This window comes from Mesocricetus auratus, unplaced genomic scaffold, assembly GCF_017639785.1.
Source record: "Mesocricetus auratus isolate SY011 unplaced genomic scaffold, BCM_Maur_2.0 Super-Scaffold_100021, whole genome shotgun sequence".
Taxonomy (NCBI): domain Eukaryota; kingdom Metazoa; phylum Chordata; class Mammalia; order Rodentia; family Cricetidae; genus Mesocricetus; species Mesocricetus auratus.
In genome coordinates, this window is record NW_024429202.1 from 24849554 (window position 1) to 24871186 (window position 21633).

The 21633-nt window shown below is 38.9% G+C and overlaps 1 protein-coding gene across 2 annotated transcripts in view; it reads left to right on the top strand.

The window, feature by feature from the left end:
* The first annotated feature begins 6632 nt into the window (after positions 1-6632).
* Positions 6633-21633, top strand: part of Khdrbs2 (KH RNA binding domain containing, signal transduction associated 2) — a 439601-nt gene continuing 424600 nt past the window's right edge. For both annotated transcript variants that reach the window (XR_005870125.1, XM_040729474.1), the window contains exon 1: positions 6633-6891. Coding sequence is in view for 1 of the 2 variants with exons in the window: in XM_040729474.1 (XP_040585408.1) it covers positions 6801-6891 (91 nt within the window). In the remaining variant the exon portion in view is untranslated. The remainder of the gene's footprint in view (positions 6892-21633) is intronic.

Here is a 21633-nt window from a genome sequence, read left to right on the forward strand (position 1 = left end):
TTTAAATAAATAAATAAAGCAAAAAAGATAATGCTATCTTCACCTTAAAAAATTCTAAGGAGCTAAAAATACTTAAAAATAATCTTCAATTAAGAAATTCAAAGACAAGCTCTACTTACATACATATAAGTGGTTGTAACCTTCATGTATATTTATGCTTTCTTGATTCCTATTATCACTCTTAGCACCCCATTCTCAGTATATGACCATCAGTTTTGTTTTTGATAGTTCATGGGATCACAATCCAGAAAACACACTACACAAGGATAAATCTCCTAAGGAAATCATGTCACAGTTTTCTTGGGTATGGCTCTTTGGTAAGGCATTGTATGGCATAAATATGGTAATTGTAGTTAGACCTTATAGTTTAAATACTGTGAAGTTTGCAACTTCTAAGATAAGAGAGCTTGGAGGTGAATTTCCTGTAATACAAGGATTCTAGCAGCTCACACAGCAGGGACCCAAAGCATCATCTTCATCCTATGGATAAAATAGGAAGAATTTGGAATTTCTCCAAGCTAGGGACTGTATTGATCATCATTGTGGTGAAGCTTATTGAAGACTGGTCAATAATTTGTACCATAGTTTTTAAGTGGAAATTGTGCTAGGGGAGTATGGTAGTAAGGAAAAAGAGGTATCAATATTAACATATGAAAGAAACAAGGATAGTGAAAATCCCAGACCATGCATAGGAAGTCCTACAATCTACAAATGCTGAGCAAGACAGTCAATATGAACATGGCCCTCAAAAGTTTGAGACTTTCATGGCTTCTGTCTTTCTTCAGCTCTGGCCCACTCCAATTCTCAAATCTCTCAATTTATAGCACTATCTGTTGGTTCCTGGTCCAGTTCCTTCCAGAACGTGAGACTCTTGAAACGCCTGTGAATTCCCTCTGGACCTCTCTGCAGGCCTGCTGACACCATTCTAATCAAGTATATTTAATCTTTCGTTTTTGTTTTGATACAGAGCTGCAATGTATATCCCAGGGTGACCTCACTATGATATCCACCTCAGTATCTGGAGGACTAGGAACAGGTATGTGCTACTGTAGTTTTCAATAACAGTTGTTTTAATAAATATATGTCCATGGAATTTTAAAGAATAATTGAAACCAAAACACAATGATTTATATTAGTTTTTGGAATTTAGAGACACATAAACAATTGATTTTTCTATTTATTTATTTGGTGTACTTAAGATTTTGTGAAGTTAAGAGTTTTCAAAATACTACTAACTTCTCAGTCAATTTGTGAATTCATGCACACTATAATGGACACTGTGTGATAAAATGAAGGTCTGTTATTTCCAAGGCCAGATAGTAAACCGTGATGCTTCAAATGCTTTGTCAATTATGTACACTGAGGTTATTTTACTAACATTTATTTTTGTTTGTTTATTCTAAAGTTATATCACACAGAAAAGTGGCAAAATCATGGAAATTTCTTATTATGAGCCTTATCCAGTTTTCCCCACGTGGTAATATTCTACCCCTCTTACTATATACTTGGGTCATTTTTTCCATCTCTGCTTCTATGTCGAATTATTTCTTTTTATTTTAGAATAGAATCAAGTAGGATGGCCCTTTATTCTTCAGACATCTTATCTGCTTCCCCTAAAGAAATATCTTCAATCATTGTACAATGAGGATATGAAGGAAATTTTATCATAGATATTTCATGTTTTGTCCAGTTAACCTGTTAGTTTTTTTAAGAAAAAAATAAAAACAAAATTTCTCTTAGAATCTGATCCAGTATTGAATTGTTTGTTGCACACTGAGATGGTTTTCACTGTAATCATCAGCTTTACGATGGTTAGGTGTTCATAAGTTCCTGTCCCCACAGAACCCGAACTATGACATTGCTCTCAGTTCCTCCCTCTCTCTTTTATTTAGAATGGGTGAGTTCTTTGTTTTGAATATTTTTTTCTTGAGACAGCCTTCCTATGTAGCCAAAATTGATCTCAAATTCATGGCTATCCCCCTAAGCTCTCAAGTGTTAGGAATGATGAGTGTACTACCAGACAATGGCTGGAATTCAATTTTAAAATTTCATTGTTGTCTACAAATTCCTGACACTTGTGTTAGGTTTTATAAAAATTTTGCCATATTAAGCACTTTGAATATACACTGTAGTTATTTTAAGCGTATTCAAGAATTTGCACAAGCCATGTTCAGAATTTGTTAGTCTCAGCAAGTTTTAACTCTGTTCATGTTAGGCAGCTACCCTCTTAGCTTCTACCCCCAGCCCTGACAACCACCACTCTACTTTTTGTCTCTGAAATTTTTTTAGTGCTGCAGTTGGTACCTAATTTATAAAAATATTTTATACAAAACTGTATGTTTATTATGTACAACAAAACAATACATGATCGTATCATGTGTAATAGCATCCTATCACACAGGTCAAGAATGAGAAAATGTGCACCAGCTGATTACTTGTAGTGATATAATGCCTTGAGTGGGATGACATTCTTCTGGGGAAAATTTTAATATTAGGCAATTCTTCTAGGAGTGTCAATAAGAAATTCCTAAATTAAAATTAAAACTTAATCCAATCTTTCTTCTCTTGTATTAGTCATGATATATTGTTTATAAAAAGTTTTAATTTACATGAAGGGATTTTTTAATTAAATTTCCTCGTAGCCCTTATTTCCTTAGTTTGTACAAAATACAATGGAGATCAGATCTTTATTTCCCATGTATAGAAAACATTCTATATTGGTGTTGTAAACCCTTACTTTAATATGTTGATCTCAAGAAGCAATCAATACTTGAGCAACAAGTCAACAGTTATTGGATTTAATATTAAGAAGACAGTCAATAACTTTGCCTGGGAGTGATAGTGATGGCTACCTTTTTTTCACTTATAAGGAATCTGCTATATGCACCACCATCAACGTGTCAAGGGGGCAGAGGGTTAGTTTCACAAAATCAGATGATTTCAGCACCAGAAATGTTTGTATTGGTTGGCTTGTGAGGTCAATTAAAAAATTAGGACAGCTTCTTCTTTGGACTTTTTGCTCAAATTGTGAGCATTCAGAACAGCACTATCACAACTCAGTGGCCATCCCACAGCCCCCAGATCTTTTCTTTCTCTCCCACTTCTGCTGTACTTAAATTATATGCCTGTTTCTCCTAAGGTATGACATGCCTCTTTTGAAGTTTTCCAAAGCTACCATGCATATATTTAGGATATAACTTTTGAATATTAACTTATGCTGTGACATATTAGCACATTACAAATTTTGACTCTACACTTTACAAACCATTGGCTTTTCTTCTTTATTCTCTACTTTATTATATTATTTTCATAAATATTTTTATCAATTCTTTGAGACTTTAATATGATATATTTTAGTCATATTTGCCCGAACTTCTCTTAACTTTTTCTAGCAGAGGACTTGAGAAATGAGACTTTTGCAGTAAATATTATCCTTGTTAATGATAATCAATATAGCCACATTATCATTCTTCATTCCCTTTTACAAAGGACTTTAAGATGGGAAGTGGTGGCACAAGGCTTTAATCCCAGCACTCTCTAGAGGCAGAGACAGGCAGATCTCTGAGTTCAAGACCAGCCTGGTCTACAGAGTGAGTTTCAGGACAGCCAGGGCTACACAGAGAAACCTTGCCTCAAACAAAACAAAACAAAAAACCCCAAAGTACTTTGTTTTATGTTTTTATTGATACGTGTGTAGGGGAGAACAGTATTCATGTTCATATCATTCTTGAGTGGCAAATGCTTGTACCTGTTGAGACATTTGCAAGCCTTCCCCATTCCCTTTTATGACCCTCAACTATATGGTGCAAGTTATTAGAGAAATGAACTGATAAATGTCTTGTAAATTTAATGAAACTAAAAGAAATTTAACACCAACACAGATGAGAGCAAATCAGCTAACATTTCAATTCACAATTATACGAGTTAATGCCCCTATTTCTTAGAAGGCTAAACAAATATTATATATATGAATGGAGGGCAGTAGTCCTCCATTAGCAGTTGTTGGCAATTTTGTTAATCTGTGATATCCTCTCTCTCTCTCTCTCCCTCCCTCCCTCCCTCCCTCCCTCCCTCTTTCTCCCCCCTTCTCCCCCCACCCTGTCCATGTGCATGCATCTATGTGAGCTTATGCTCCTGTAGGTTCTTAGAGGACAGAAGAAAGCATCAGTGTGCTCCCTACATTACTGTTCACCTCTTCCTTTGAGTGACTGTCTCCCAAAAGCCATGGTTCATACTTTCTCAGCTAGACCTGAAGGCAGTTAGCCTTAGCAATTCTCCTGTCTTTATCCACCTCAGAGATGGAGCTACAGGCATTCTGGGGACACTAAGCTTGCTATGAGGGTGCAAGAGATCTAGTCTTTGTAAGTGGAATTGTTATTATGTGTCAGTTCTAGGCTAGTGTGTCATCCAGAAAGTTGATAAAAACAGTGAAAGAAATGAAAATATGGTATCTTATTTAATAATTCACGATGTTCAGATTTTACTAGTGGGCTAAGTCTGATTAAATGTCTTTGATGCTGGCCTTTCTCACAGGATATGTGAATGGGCTAATACACAGCTTGAACATTTATCACAGAACATATCCTATACAGTGTATGCCTTATGCATCCTCAGGATACTAACTGGCTTGAGGCATTTCTCATAACAAACCACTTTTGAAATTATGGTACAATAAGCAAAATCATATTTTAAAAAGTCTTTCAGGACTAGAACTCAGGTTGAAAATCAATTAAGTGATGATTTGATTCTTCCTAGCATCAGAAGAGGGAAGCATACAAGTAGTTATAATTTATTTATGTACAACCACAAATACTCTATTCAATGATAATTTATTTATAGGTTATCAATTTATTTACATTTGTATTTATAAGATGTCCTCAATCTTAAATTTGCTCTTAAAATATTTAATACAGAATTTTGGTGGCCACACCATGGTCTTATGTGAGTAAGGGTCCAACACACAGTGATGTGGAGTCACCTGCTGGGAACATGTGGATTTGAATGCGGATGAGTGCACCTATGCAGGGCATTTTGGAATTGTCTTTTGTGATTCACACTGTTTCGAAGTGGACAATAAAATTTTTCTAAGGGTCAATGTAGCTTAATTATTTTGATTTTATGATGTCCATCATGTGCTAAATTCATAAGCCACCCTAAAGATTAGGATTCATACTGCTTTTCTATTATTTCTGATGATTTGTTATGTGATCCTGGTTTCTTTTGTCATCCTCATTAGCAAATATTTCTTCCTCCACCGTGAGAGGAAATGCAATGTGTCTGTCTTGTCTGGCAACGAACAAACCTCTAATTTCGATTTCTGTCCCTAGACCCCTTTCAGTATCTATAAACAGTAATTGGATGGATGCACATAATTTAAATGTCTACATTCAGGAGAGTAGGATAAGTCGTGCTTGCATTCTGAAGCTTAGGCATTGCTTAGACTTGGATTTTAGCCTCAGATTCTGCACAACTAAGAGGCTTATTTTCCCAACTGTATAAGCTAAAAACTGGTATTTTCGGGTCCATATTTTTCAGTGATTTGTGAGATGGAGTGAGTTATCTCCTGGGCCTGAGGTAGTTAACATTTTAAAAAGTCACACAAAAGTCCATATAACATCTCAACTTTATCTGAAATAAATAACAAATAAGGAAAGCTTTGGACAGAATAAGAGAACTTAGAAAACATCCCACAGATTTTATGTGCAGGGAAATTACTTTAGAAGGAGAATTGAAAAGGGATTGTTTGTGAAAAAGATAACAATAAAGTGAAGAAAGACACATTCCATTTGAAGTAGGCAAGGTGTATTTCAGGGCCCCATCTGTAAGGGAAGCATGCATTTCCCCCCCTCCTTTGTTGGTGATTCTTGGGGGGTTAAATGCTCATTGGAATAAAGGTGGGACAGATACAAAGTAGTTCAGCAGCATTCCACATTGCACAGAGAGATACCATCACCTCTAAAATATGAGAACATCAGAGCGATTGGAGTAGGCGTCATCTGGATCCTTTAATTCACAGTTCTCCCCACTAAGTTTACACAGTAAGTAAATCATCCACGGGCATGGGTGGAGCCCTAGAACTAATTCCGTATCGCGATGGTGTACACTGGAAGCGTTTTTGCTGTGCTGCAAAATCTCCTAATAAGCCCCTCATTTGTTCATCAGTGGACATCCTCCTGCCCCAGGATGTATATAGGTCACGGGAAACACCAGGCACAACCCACGTTTGGTTTTGTATTTCCAACTGTGACCAAGAGCATGCGATCCGCGAGGGAAGAGACACCTGTGCCTCGGGGACACAAGTGATGTCCCTCCACCTACCGGCGCATGAGAGCACACATTCTGCCTCTCTCAGCATCCTGGACGCCAGGCGGTCCTCACTGGCTCCTTGGCACTAGACAGGCCTGAGAATTGGGCCGGCTGAGGCGGCCAGGAGAGAGCAACTGCACTTCGCTTACCCCTCCCCACCACAGCAGCCTCCTGCCACTCAGGCGACTCGACGTGCGGCCTCGCCCAATGACGGCCCCCCGCCTCCGCGGGAGCCCCGCCCCCTGGCCCCGCTTCCAATGGGAGGCCGGCGGGGGCGGGCCGAGCGGGCAGCCTCTCCAGCTGAGGCCGCGGCTGGAGCCGGGCAAGGGGCGCGGGAGAAGCAGGTATCGGCGCGGGCTGCGCAGCCCCAGGCGCGAGAGCTGCGCTCACCGGCGGCGGAGGCAGAAGGACGGTCCCCGCGGGAGCCAGGGACCGCGGCGGCGTCCGAGCGGGCGGGGTTCGCGCCTGGCCGGGCACGGTCCGAAGTCCGCGCTATGGGAGAAGAGAAATACTTGCCTGAGCTGATGGCAGAGAAGGATAGTCTGGATCCATCTTTTGTGCACGCGTCGCGCCTTCTGGCAGAAGGTAGGACCGGCCCCGGCGCCTGCCAACCCGGGCAGGGCGAAGTTGGGGCGGGCGGGCGCTCCGCTGGGCAGAAACTGTCCCCAGGAGCCGCTTCTGAAGGCAGGAGCGCAGCGCGGGCTGCCGGGGCTCCTCAAAGGCTGAATTACTAGTGACCTAAGCCCTGAGGTCCAATGACAGGGTGATGAGACCTGTTAGGGTCCTGGACAGGGAAACCAGCAAGTGTCAGGTGGTCCATCCATGGGCACCTTTTCACTTCACAGAAGCCAGGGGAAATCAGTTCGGGGGAAATACGATCCATGGAGTGTTCTGAGAGCGTCTTGATCACAGATCAGCGTTATTTATTTATCATTCTTTTCCATTTCCATGTGATTTTGGTACCCTTTAATCAGTCTCCCCCCCCCCCCCCCGAAAGTCTTAGGATTAATCAGCATTAAAAGTATGCATGTTCGTGTATTTCCGTGAGCTTGGTAAGCAGAAGCTAAAGTGCTTATAAACGTATTTGGAACGTGATGATTGGATACTCTGAGAGATATTGGTCCCTAGGAACGCTCCATAATTGACCAACTGCTTTTTTTTTTTTAACCAGGTGTGCGTTTTCTTTTTTTGTACCTGTGATGTTAGCGGAGATTCCGTTCCCAGAAGAGCATCTATGTCTTGCCTTTTGCTTTGCTTTGAAAGGTCGTTTGCAAAAAGGCACACATGAAAACTTCTCTGTCAGAAATATTAACCCCAATTTATGTGAAACAATGCTAGCTACTAAAGACACCCCAGATACCCAGTATCCGCACATTGCTATTTAACACAACTGCAGAATCTTTGGATGAATGTTTCATTAATAATTGCTTCATCTTCAAACTGGTTACAGTGCAGGTTTGTAGCTTGAGGTCTTGCCCACTAGAAGAAACAGTGACATCGTCCCCTTGTCCAGATTCTCAGCATTAAAATAGATTTGGGACTTCATTTTGCATCGTAGAAATGTTTTGCTCCTCATATGATTCAGAGACATTAGATTTATTTGACATCTTAATGGCTTATTATTTATTATGACATACAATAACAAAGTATTTCATAAAAGACTGCCAGGAAGGAATTTATAATCAGAATGTAGAAGATTTGAAATATCTCAACTGCTTTCAAGGGAAGAGGCTGGCTTTGTAGATTACTTGGGGAGTGAAATGCAATCATGTTTACCACTTACCTAATAGTCAAATTATAGTAAATGAAAATGAAAAACTAAAGTCAAGAACTGTACTCTCTACTGTTAAAAGGCAACTGTATAATCATAGGAATATTGAAAAGGGATGACTTAATAAGCATTGGCAGATTAAAAATGTCTTTCAATTGCTCACTCCAGTCTAGTATTCAGAAGTGTTTCCATACAATAAAAAAGAATATGAATTCATGATCTTCTCTGACCTGAGTTATTTAACTAGAGCTCCCTTTGGGACGGATGGCTTAATAATTGATTCATCAGTTATTAATGTGTATTAATTGTACTTTCAAAACTTACAAAACTAAGAGCTGTAGATGAAGGTCTTATCAGAGTGAGATGCACAGATATTCCTGACCAGTGAAAGAGTAACTAGAACACTAAGTACCTGGCTTCCCGTCGCTTTTCTTTCTCAAGCACTGGATTTCTTCAGACCTTAAGAAATTGTTCTAATGCACCTTGTAATTTAATTTTTTCCCAGCAGGGGGAAGCATGGCCTGCTATTGTAATGGATCAGGAAAAAAGCTCCGAACTAGAAAGGCATCTCAGTAAGAAACAAAGAGGGTGCCAAAATTTCAGAGAATTCCTAATGAGAATAGAAAAAGAAGGAGGTGGCGACAGTAATCCGAGAGAGTAGCCAGACAGGTACATAAAAAGAATCACAGGGCGCACGTTACTTCTGTAACTCTACCCAGGCTCTTTACATATGCTTACTAGAGTGTAGGGTTGAGTGTGCTTTGGATTCTTAGTGAATCATAATGCACATGTTGCATTATAGATTTTTTTCATTGTCTCTCCAAAGGCCATTTGTGAAGGTTTCTAGGATCGCTGTAGAGATTTCATTTCTCATACCTGGAAATGCTCTGTTTGAAGACATCAGCTATAAATAAACCTGACACAGATCCTCAAATGGAAGAGAGGTGCACACTGAAGTGCATTTCAGCAGTGCTGTACAGACAGCTTTGAGACTGAGGGGGCAATAAGAATGGTCCAGATCATTCCATTCTTTGGGATGAGTTTCTAGGAGCAGTGATATAAAGCAAGGAGCTCTCACAATGACTTCCTTTGCTTTGAGATCACTGATAGACACAAGCCCATTCTCACTGTGCCTGCTTCATTCAGTACATTTTTGGTTGTTTTCATATATTCATTGTATTTTGTTTCATTTGCTTCTGCTTTGTGTTTCCAGTGGGGGTGATTCTAAAAATAATAAAAAAATAAAAACAAATAATTTATAAAGTTGACTATTATTGCAGATGATGAATAATATGGGCTAAGGTGTTTTCATAACGTATTTGATTAAAATAACTCCCCTCTGTCATTTCAATTTTATGTAGTTACTCATTTGTTATGGAAGATGTCTGTGAATATGATAATAGAACGAAACTCAGCATGATTCTAAAAGTTCTGGCCCAGGTCTGATTGGGCTTGAGTACTGAAGTTCCATGAAGTTATTTATAGCTATGCAACCTCCATTTAATTCCATGATTATTTAACCTGAATTTCGTGAGCGTACCTTCCCTGGGCCCAGTTTTTGTCTCTCAGATTACATAGTAAGACTAGGAAATCTGCATATTGCTGCAATTCTTGCTCCCAGATGTTTGCTGATTCGAAGAAGTGAATGTTTACATACTCAGAGTAGAAAAATCAATAGCTGAACATTTTGAAACTTTCTCATTCCTTCCTAGTTTAATGATTAATAATACATTTACTGCACTATAGTGCAATTTCAGGCATGTACATTATGTTGGACAGTGGAGACAGGCCCATGTTCTTAATTATATTGAATTACTTTGAAGACTTGGATCTTATTTGTAAAATATGTGTGTGAACATATGCTTGCTTTCTGTTGACTGTGCTGTTTGACAGATTCACATTTATTGATTCTATTATATTTTATACTTCGCAAAGAATTGCTAAATTCAAGTGAAAGTAACTTAAGCAAGACTTTCTTGCTTGTGTTCTTTGCAAATATCGATGGATTAGCCATTGTTTTAGCTAACTTGTAGTGCTGTAAAATCAAAGATTCCCAAATAAAATAGTTGCTGAGCTACTCTATGCACTCCTTTCAGAGTTTGGTGAAAACATGACTTGGCAGCTACAGTTAAGGTTTATGTTTGCAGATCTATGTGAATTTTTAAAAATGGGACAAAAGCAGAGATTTTTATTTGTCACAAATGGTAGCTTGTCAAAGCTGAGTTAGATTCAAATTCTCAGTAAGGATCACTTTAAAATTTAGATCATATAACCTAAATGTTTCCCACAGAGTCTGATAAGGTTATAAGTTATGGAACTTATTGATATCATGCCTAAAATCACCTTCTGATTAAAAAAAAGTATTCACACAGCTCTTTTAGTTGACTTGTTTCTTTCTTGTTGAATATAATGTCTTTTTTTCTCCCCATAGATTCAGAATAATCTTATTTACATTTCTTAAATACAAAGCAACCGGAGGCACAGATCAAAATCTTGATATTTTCAATCTGCATTCAACCCAATTAAAGACATGGGATAACACAATCTATTTCAGTGTGTAACACACTTGGTACTGCATAGTGACACTTCCATATGTAACTGTGATGCAATGGAGATGCCATTTGCTTTCCTGTATGATACTCAGTTGTTTTCATCTTTAAACAGGTAATGCAGTACTTAACAGACAGATACTTTAAGGTAAACATACTGCTTGCAGTAATAAGGGTAGAATTTTATGTAAATACAAGAAACACCTTTTCTTTAGCATTTGTATGCCATTGTCTCTCTAACTGCAATGCGAGAATAAATTTTATAAGAAAAGAAAAAATAATTACTGTTTTACTATTTAGTTACTGCTGAATAAATTTTTAACTCATAAATCATATTAGAAAACATATTCCCTTGTAAAATATGATTGCAGAGGGTGTTAAATGCCCCCTCCATCAATGGTTACTTGTCAGCCTAGCTTGGCCTGGTCAGTACTAGTTCTTTTCTTTGAGTGCTAAACCCAGATCTCACCAAGCTTCTTCAGCCTACAATACTTCCCTCTGAGTAAGTGGTTTCAGCCTCCTTGTTCTGTGCGTATGTTCTCTGCTGTGTTCCTTACTACTCACTACATTCAGACTTCATGCCTCCTACACATACAGACTTCCTGCCTATCCTCCCATACAGACTCCACACCCATCCTCACATGCAGACACAATGCCCATCCTCACATGCAGACATGCCCATCTTAACATAGAGACTCCATGCCCATCCTCACATGCAGACATGCCCATCTTAACATAGAGACTCCATGCCCATCGTCACATGCAGACATGCCCATCTTAACATAGAGACTCCATGCCCATCCTCACATGCAGACATGCCCATCCTAACATAGAGACTCCATGCCCATCCTCACATGCAGACTCCATGCCCATCCTGACATACAGACTCCATGCCCATCCTCACATGCAGACTCCATGCCCATCCTCACATGCAGACTCCATGCCCATCCTCACATACAGACTCCATGCACATCCTGACATACAGACTCCATGCCCATCCTCACATACAGACTCCATGCCCATCCTCACATGCAGACTCCATGCCCTTCCTCACATGCAGACTCCATGCCCATCCTCACATATAGAGACAATGCCCATCCTCACATATAGACACAATGCCCATCCTCACATGCAGACTCCATGCCCATCCTCACATACAGACTCCATGCCCATCCTCACATGCAGACTCCAAGCCCATCCTCACATGCAGACTCCATGCCCATCCTCACATGCAGACTCCATGCCCTTCTGCACATGCAGACTCCATGCCCATCCTCACATATAGACGCAATGCCCATCCTCACATATAGACACAATGCCCATCCTCACATGCAGACTCCATGCCCATCCTCACATACAGACTCCATGCCCATCCTCACATACAGACTCCATGCCCATCCTCACATGCAGACTCCAAGCCCATCCTCACATGCAGACTCCATGCCCATCCTCACATGCAGACTCCATGCCCTTCCGCACATGCAGACTCCATGCCCATCCTCACATATAGACGCAATGCCCATCCTCACATATAGACACAATGCCCATCCTCACATGCAGACTCCATGCCCATCCTCACATACAGACACAATGCCCATCCTCACATGCAGACATGCCCATCCTGACATAGAGACTCTATGCCCATCCTCACATGCAGACTCCATGCCCATCCTCACATACAGACTCTATGCCCATCCTCACATACAGACTCTATGCCCATCCTCACATACAGACACCAAGCCCATCCTCACATGCAGACTCCATGCCCATCCTCACATGCAGACATGCCCATCCTGGCATAGAGACTCTATGCCCATCCTCACATGCAGACTCTATGCCCATCCTCACATACAGACTCCATGCCTATCCTCACATACAGACTCTATGCCCTTCCTCACATACAGACTCCATGCCCATCCTCACATACAGACTCCATGCCCATCCTCACATACAGACTCCATGCCCATCCTCATATTCTTTTATTAATAAGAGTCTAATACTCTTTTCAACGTTGACCCATATTGTGCACACTGTTGATTCCCATGTGGTGTTAGCTCGTTCTAAAGATACATTCTGTCCTGGGGTCCTCCCACTTCTTCTGTTTAGTCTTTTCTTGTAGCAGCCTTGTCAACGTGAATAACTTTTAAGAAGCAGACTGCATTTCACTTGCAAAAGTAATAAAATGAATCTTTGTTGACACGTATCCTCTCTTGTGTCTTTCAGGTGTCTGATATGATGAATCAGTACCTGGTTCTCTCCTTTTTCTTACTTCACCTCTTTAAACATCAGCATAGCCTCTGTCTTCACCACTGCCCTGGAAGTGACTCTAGTGAGAGAATCACCCCCTCACCGCCTCATCTATTACAGGCTTTCTTCCCCTCCAGCATGCCTATGGTTTGCACTGCTGCTACTCTTGCAGGGACTTTTTCCTCTCTGGGCTTCTGTCACTGGTCACTATGGGCTTCCCTAATTTTCTGAGTCGTCCAGGCTTTTCAGTACTCTTCAGTTCCCAACTTCAGGGCACACCTATACTTTTGCAAGGGTTCATTCAACATGAAATTCTGACCAGTTTATGCTTTTTAATAATTTCTGTTTCCTGCAACAAGTTGTTCAGTTCTTTAATATTCTTACTATGAATCTCCTTTACCAACCTTATCTCTTGTTCCTTTCTGCTTCTACATATTCACTTCTCTACACACACTCTCCTCACCCTTACCTGCCCATGCCATCCATGGTGGCTATGTTCTCTTTCATTTTTTTCTCGAGATCACTGTCCACACGATCACCATTTCATCACTACTAGGTTGTTCTACTCTGTCTCACTAGACTGAACTCAATAAGCAGGGCTAAGTCGCACTCAGTATTGCATCAACAGTATCCATAATGAGAGCATCACATAAGATGCTGCTCAGCACATACCTGGAAAGCTATTTCTCATAAGAATCTGCTCCCAGGGACTCTCTGCTATGTCATCTGGCATGATATACAGCGGGCTGCCTCTATTACCCATCCTGTAGCTAAGGTATACTATGTGCTGTGATGTTGCTAGAAACACCTCCCTACTTTGTCTCCCTGGTTGTAATTATTACCCATTCAACAAATTGGGTCTGGCGACCCCTCCATCTAGAAAGCTTTCTGTAATAGTTTCCTTATCTTATTTATTATGGATTAGGTGAACTTACCTTTCTTGCTTTTGACCTATCCACTGCTACATTGCAACACGCAGTTCTGTTTGATCTTGTCTTTCTGCCCTCTAAGCTGAGAAGGTGGATTTGTGACTCAGCTCTCTGAATCCTTAATGCCTGCCTTCTTCAGTTTCTGTGTGTGATACATGGTTATAGAGTGGGTGATGCCAAACTTACTTATTACCTCTCTCTTAGCTAGAAGACAGCTCCAGAAATTCCTTCATTGTCGAATTCAGCAATGTTTATCAGTCCTTACTTAACTTATAGAGGATCATTTTAGGAGCATTTATTTACTAAAAAAACAAACAAACAAACAAAAAACCCATATTTTGCCACCATTTTACATTTGCAGGTAATTGTGAAGCCAGAGGCTATTTAATTCTATAGTAACAAAACCCAGAGGATGACACTGATACATTGTGTGAGTACAGCTTTTTTGTGTGGCCCTGTATAGGCTTATGTTATTACCAAGGCTGAGGTGTTCAATTACCCCAACTACAAAGATCTTCCTCCTGGAATGTCTAGGCTACTCTTCCCTCACCATACACCTGACTGTTCTTTTCTGCCAGTTCAGGTGCTATTCAGCCCTGCCTTCCTTTTCCTTTCCTTCATGGATTTCCTGACAAGGGGTTTACACTTTCCCCCTTACTCTGTAGGGTCCTTGTGATGCTACCCATTTGTTTCTTTGTTGCTAAGACTGATTAATTTCTTTGATTCTGTTTAAAGTCAATTATTCTTTTCACTGCCCTCTTAATGCTACTATTAATTTGTCTCAGAGAAGAATTTTAAAATTCTAGTTACTGTATCTTTAAATTGTAAACGTGTAGTGTTTCAGATCTTCTGTTTATTTGCTAAGACCATTATGGAACTGAATGTGAGTGAGCACCTGTTGCTTGCCTTTTCTCATTCAATTTGTTTTCCCTAGTTCTTGCCAGGAGTCATATGCTTTTTTAACTGTACCCTGGTTATTTTCAGTATTGTGTCATGACATTATGGATTTTTTTAAGAAAAAAAATTTTGGGGACAAGCTTATGGCACTGTTCCTTACACATGGATCCACTTTCAGAATTCCAGGCGGCCGTGAAAAGCCATGTTCAGCTTACTGGCACCTTTGATCCTACTCTGGGAGGTAGATGGCATCCCCTTACTGCTTCCTGTGCATTTCTGCTAAAGTCAAGAAGGATGGGAGGTCTCGTTTCTACTGGGTCATGGTGAAATTTTTAACAGACTTCAGCAGACATAGAGCCTCTATGGTACTTCCTTGTTTGGAAACAGGAGTCATTAGATGTGAAGGTACCAATTCAAGATATTTATTTGACCTCTGCTGACATTATGTGAGGTGGGTAGAAATGAAGTTCTGACTTCCGGTTCAGTCTTCTTTGATATCATTCAAAGGGAAATAGTGCCTGGTTATCACTTAGTGACGTCAAAACTATAAACTTCCTTATTAAATCTTTTTTTTGACGTGGAGCTTATTATATGTTCCAGACTAACTTCCAGTTTGCATGATCCCTCCTCTCTGCCTTATGCTTGAATTATAAGCATGTGTTACCATACCCATCTATACTTAATTTTTCATCAAAGGAGTGAACATAGTTTTTAATAGTTTATTTAACTGAGAAGGACATTTTGCATTTCAAAATTATGTTTTTTAAGCTGCCCATAGTCTAGTCTCTTGGCTTTAATAAAGAACAAGGATATATACGTATGTGCATCTGTGACTGTGTGAGTGTGTGTTGTCTGTGTTAATTTTTCTCAATTTCTAGTGGAGGAAATCACTGATGTATTATTTCTGGGTTTAGATATGTGGTTTATGATAACAAGCTGGCCTACCTCTTCCCTTATGACATTTAGAACATCTCTTTATTTTACATATAACAACCAGCACCTATTCTTTGAGTTCTTATTTCTTTATAGTATTTTCATGTAAATATATTTTTGGATTTAAACATTAATGTTTTATGAGCTAGTTATGTATGAGTGGGCATTACCAAGGTACACTCATTTTTTATGGTATGGAACATAAAAGGGGAACAAAGTTGACTCTTGTTTTCAGTTTCTCTTTAAATAATCTGGATTGAAATGTTTGGTTTTTATGGTAACTGTAGAAGTAAAGAAATGTACTTACAGGGGTTTGAAAACCATAGTTATAACCATGGAGGGCCATCAGCATTTCATATACCTGTGATGGCTTAAACACTTTTGGTTTGTATGTATTGTAAGAACTGTATCTCAACTGAAATTATATTCTGTCACTTCCATAGTTTTAATGCTATAAAAAGCATATGTTTTAAATATCTTCATAGATTGAAGGAGTAATCTTTCAAAGAAGTGGTAATTTTCAATAAAATAAGATTGACCTAGAAATATTTTTTAAGATACATGGCTAGTAGTTGACTTCTCAAATTAAAGTTATCAAATACTCATATTATGGGAGCCCTCATTTTCTTGACTGAAAAACCTTGTAACGACTAGTTTCATTCGTCTAGTATTTGAGGAGCCATGGGTCGTATATCCCTTTGCTGCATCACTAACTTTTCCTTGAAGTGAGCTATTTGTGGCTCATCTCCATTCCTAAGCTCACTGATTCTCAGTAGAGAAATATTAAACATCTAAGAACAACTGTGTCGCTCTAAGTTGCTTTCTATAGTTATTCTTAATTTGGCTGTAGTTTTGGGAGAAAGATTCCATTGGTCTAGGACTCTATTACATTTAATCACACAATCACACTTGTCCTTTAATGTGAGCTGGTGACATATTTCTACAACAACTATATGTGCTATTGCTGTACATAGACACATCACATGCTTAATTTGTAAAGTCTACAAGCTACAGGGGATTTAACACATTCATGTGTGTATGTAATGCACATAAGTACACATACATTTTCATGATATCAGTATTTCATGGATGGTCTGCTAGATTTCATGTGAGTTTAGCAGAGCCATTATTTTGAAGATCACAGGGATTCAGAGTCATCATGCTTCCTGTTGATGCAGTCATAGGTCATGCTCTTTATTGGAAGCTGCATGGGATATTTTCATGGCTTACCATGAGAGTACCCACCAGTCACATCGGATTGTTACTGGCCTCAGTCTTATAAATGTCAAGAGTTCATGCATGTTACTTAGCACAAGTCATATAGAAAAGAAATGCTAATCCAAAAACCAGATTGTCCCACCCAGAGGCTGTGCATAGCTCCTGAAATATACTGTTTCCTGGGGAAGAGGCAAAAACTATTCATGCTCTGAAGGAAGGTCAGATATTAACATGTAAAGTTCATGTAAGAGGTTTAATAGTAATTTGTTGGGAAACTGCTCCGATTAGTCCCCAATGCAAGAATTACATAAATTTGTTTATAATGCTATAAGATGAATACAGTGAGTAAAAGGTAAATGGATTTATTGTGTGGGCATTTACCAAGTAGGTTTTTTACGACCAGGTTGAGGAACCCCGATAGTTTGATATTTAAGGGTGCCATATTAAGAATGCTTATTAATGTTCAGGAGAGGCATAAATGAACATTTTGGTCTTTTTTAATAATCAAGAAAACTACTGGAGAAGTGTGATTTGCTCAGGTATTTTATTTCTAGTTTCTTTTAAAGGAGAACTTGCTATATTTGTTGAATTCTTCTCCCAACAAAGAACAACTGTAGCTTCTTTCTTGTCTCTTGAGCAGTGAGGGTTTTGCTTAACATCTGAAAGCAAGCAGATTGCACATTTGATCAGAAACAGATGTCTTGATTTAAATATTATCCATAGGTTCTGAGCTCTTATAATTTAATACGTTGGAAACATATTGGTTGGTGTTATTACTCTCCTGTTATCAGAGATGATATAATCAACACCCAATTCCTTTAATCGGTAGTGACTGGATTTTACTCTACTTATTAAAAAAAAATCAGAATCCATGTGTTTACCCCAGAATGCATTTCAACAGCCTTGTGGTTGTATGTTGGATAATGTTAGGTTCTGAGAGCAGCTCAGAACAGGCAGCCTCAGTGGCAAAAGCAATGAAAGAAAGTATGTAATGAGTATATTAAGGTGAATAAGTAATGAAACATTCTTTTAACATGTTTTAATTTACAAGTATTTAGAGTGTATTATGAAAAGTAAGGAATATTGCTCCCATTTTATGAGAAAATGTGAAGAGACACATTAGGTGTTAACCTCATCAATGTACCTTTTTTTTTGAGAACTTCATATATGAACACCTACAGCACTCTGATCCTTCCCTACTGCCTCCATCTCCTCCAGTATCACCCTTCCCAAGTAAATGTGTGACCTCTTTAAAAATTATTATCATTGCATAAATATACACTCGTATGTATGCAAATGTATATATACATATAGATATACATGTATGTTCAATTTACTGAGTATTTAGTCCAATTAGCATTGCTTATATATTCATGTTCCTGAGCTGACTATCTGATATTGGACAATCTATGGAGGAAGTCAGCAATGACGAAAAATAATTCTCCTGTTCCCAGAGTCATTGATCACCTGTGCTCTTCTTTTAGAGGTGGGACCATAGTTATATTTCATACAACTTTGAAAGATGTTACTAAACCTTGACATGTTTAAAAAGAATATATATATATATATATAATACACATATACACTTGTTTAGGGTATATAAAAATTTTATTTAATAAACTGTTAAAAGTCTTTAAATATTTGTTACTTAGAGTTTCCTGTTTCATTTAAAATAATTTTCCCTAAGAAATTAGATTTATACAGAGCAGTGCATTAATTTCCTATAAAAATGAAAGTAGTGGGAGTAAAATGCACTTACTCTGCTTAAGCATGTAAATGTTATAAACAGAAAAATTCAATTATGTGTAAACATAGACTAAGGATCATCTACATATAGAAAAATTTACATTAGAGTTTATGTTTCTTCTCCTGGAATTCAAGACCTGGTGAAGGAGGGGTCCTTTAAGTTGTGTTACATTGAAAGAACATTTGGTGTGCTGAGGCAGATGGCATTTTATGGTATGATATTGCTTTGGAATGGGCTTACAGAATGATAGATGGATATGAGCTAAACTGGTATTCTGAAATTAGTAAAAGACTGGAAGTTAGATCATATCCACAGAACAAAAGTCTGGGTAGAATAAAACATTATAATTAAAAACAATTTAATGGAGATAAAAAAGGGATACATATTTGGAATGAGTTGCAATAAATCAAATGGTATCCCTCCAAGTAAAATCCATAGAACACACACACACACACACACACACACACACACACAACATATCATATGTGTGCCAGCCATATACCCATATATTAGAAATGGGCATCTACGAAACAACACAAAGACTTTTTCAAAGTGGTTCTTACTCTCTGCTATCACCATGTCATATGCATATTATGGATGAGGTACAGAGTGTGGAGGTAATTACATCAGCAGTTACCATAGTGTGTGCTAAGAATAAAGGAAGCAGATGAAGCTGTAGCTGCGACAAGCAGGACACCTGAGAAAATCTACAGAAATCCTGGGAACCTCTAATAGGAGGGGACAGGTGAGTAATTGAAATCTTGTATATAAGTAGAATTTGACAGAAACCACTGAATGCAGATTATAATCATAGAATCACCATCCCTAAAACCTGGCAAGAAAGAATATTTATACAGAGAAATAGAAGTTAAGTGTATCTGGAGATATAATAAGTGATAAACTTGGAAAAGAAGTGGTCTTGGTGAGTCAGGTCCAGGAGGCTTGTTCCGTCTCGCAGACATGTACCACACTGCCTTCCCACACGTTTCTCTCCTCTTTTTACAATGGCCATGCTTAGATACATATAAAGCCATTCTTAATGAATACCAACGAGGCTTAGAAATAACAGAAATCAAGACCAGTGTCTAAAAAATGGAAGTGTCTCATCATGAATTCATTCTAAGTGATAGTTAAGAGTTTGGGCTTCCTGCTAAAAGCAAACAGTCATTTAAGAGGACTTAAGTAGTAGCAAGTAGATCATCATTTCCTTGACACGTGATATGGCTACACTCTTGGTTAATGGCCAAGAGTGTCTTAGATGCGGGCAGGACTTGAGGTGGCTGCAATAGGAAACCAGTTAAATTCTGGAGGGCTGAGTTCAAATCGTACAGTGCAGAGAGGGAAAAGTGGCAAGGTCTGTTAAGATTTTACAAGCACAGTGTAAAAAGCATGACTGGGATAGAGGAGATGACAAATAAAAGGAATAACGGTGCTGTCAGAGGTTCTCCTTGCTCAAAGGCCTTGTCAGCTGCTGCCACATCACTCAAAAGGTTAGTCAAGGTCAGGAGGCTGCACACTGAAGGACCAGTAAGTAGAGTCAAATTCCAGTACATATGTCAGGAAGTAGACATGAAGAGATTTCTGTATGCTCTAATGGCATAACTGGGCTTGAGAGAATGCACTGACAGCCCCAGCATCAAGCAAGTGAAGGCAGAGGGACTGTGAGTTTAAAGACAGTCTACATTGCATGCTTATACTTTGTCCTGAAGTCTACCATCATCAGCAGCAGCAACAGCAAGTAAAAAAGAAAATAATAGGAGGGGACAGGTGAATAATTCAAATCTTGTATGTAAGTAGAATTTGGCCAGAAACCACTGAATGCAGAGCTGGATTATATTTGTAGAGAAGTATCACAGATACTGTCTAATGGATTTAGAGAGAGAAAAGTAAAGAAAGGAAAACAGAAATTGGGGAAAATTTCATGGGCAATTGAGGAACTAATAGTAGCCCAGATTCTGAGAAAGTGAACAGTGACTTCACAGGGCAGCATACTGAAATGTCTGAAATTGATTCTAACCTACACAAACAGTGAATCTGTGTGTTTTAGAGGGGAGTGGTAGAAAGAAAGAGACATTGGAGTGTAGGTTAAATTACCAATATTGTAGTTACACTCTTTAAGTCTTTTTCTGTTCCTGTAAATAGAGGTCTTAGTTTTTGAGTGGATATTTTTAAGCTTAATGTGTTCCTTTTCCTCGTGTGTAAAGTGGGGCCATTTCTAAACTAAGAAAATAATGCTGCTGCTAAGTTGTTGTTGTTATTATTATTATTATTATTATTATCTTTCTAACTGTAAATAGTACATATCATATCCTATCCTTTGTCTCCCCATGCCCACTCTCCACTCCACTATTTCTTCTGTGCCAGTTTATCTGTGTGACAAGGAACCTGCTTTAAAAGAACTATATCGTATATGATAAGATCATGACATTCGTGCTTGGATCTTTTCTAAGCCCCGGTGTTTTGAAACTTTCCTTCTCCCAGTTCCTTTGTTTATACCTGCTTTTGCATTGCTGGTTCCTATTGACTTGTTGGAATGTGTGACCTTGAGACCCACTGCTACCTTCCTGATGCTCCTTCTCCTTAAAACCTGTAATTTCACACATGAACGTATGGCTTTCATTTTGGGCAGTGAAATAATGATCTACAAAGAGCAGGAGATGGGGGGCCCAAATTTGACATGCTGTAAATCTCAGTGCTTCTTCTAGTGTACTGTGACTGAGTGCAAAGACACACATACACCTTTGTAGATAAGCACTCATGAACACACATGCACATCATCTTTCCATATGGCAAGCAACACAGAGCTGTTATACTCTGGCAGAAACAGGGACTACGAGGACATAAGAAAAAGGAGGCGCTTCCGTGCCACTTAAAATACATGTTTTGGATTAAACATTGCCTCGTGAAACATTCATTATAACTTGTATAGGAGATTTGCTTGTGAAATTACTAGGATATTAAGTGAAATTTATTTCTTACCTTGGAATGTGGAAAAATCATTTGGGAGTTACTGTTCTAGCAAAAAGAACTTGGCAG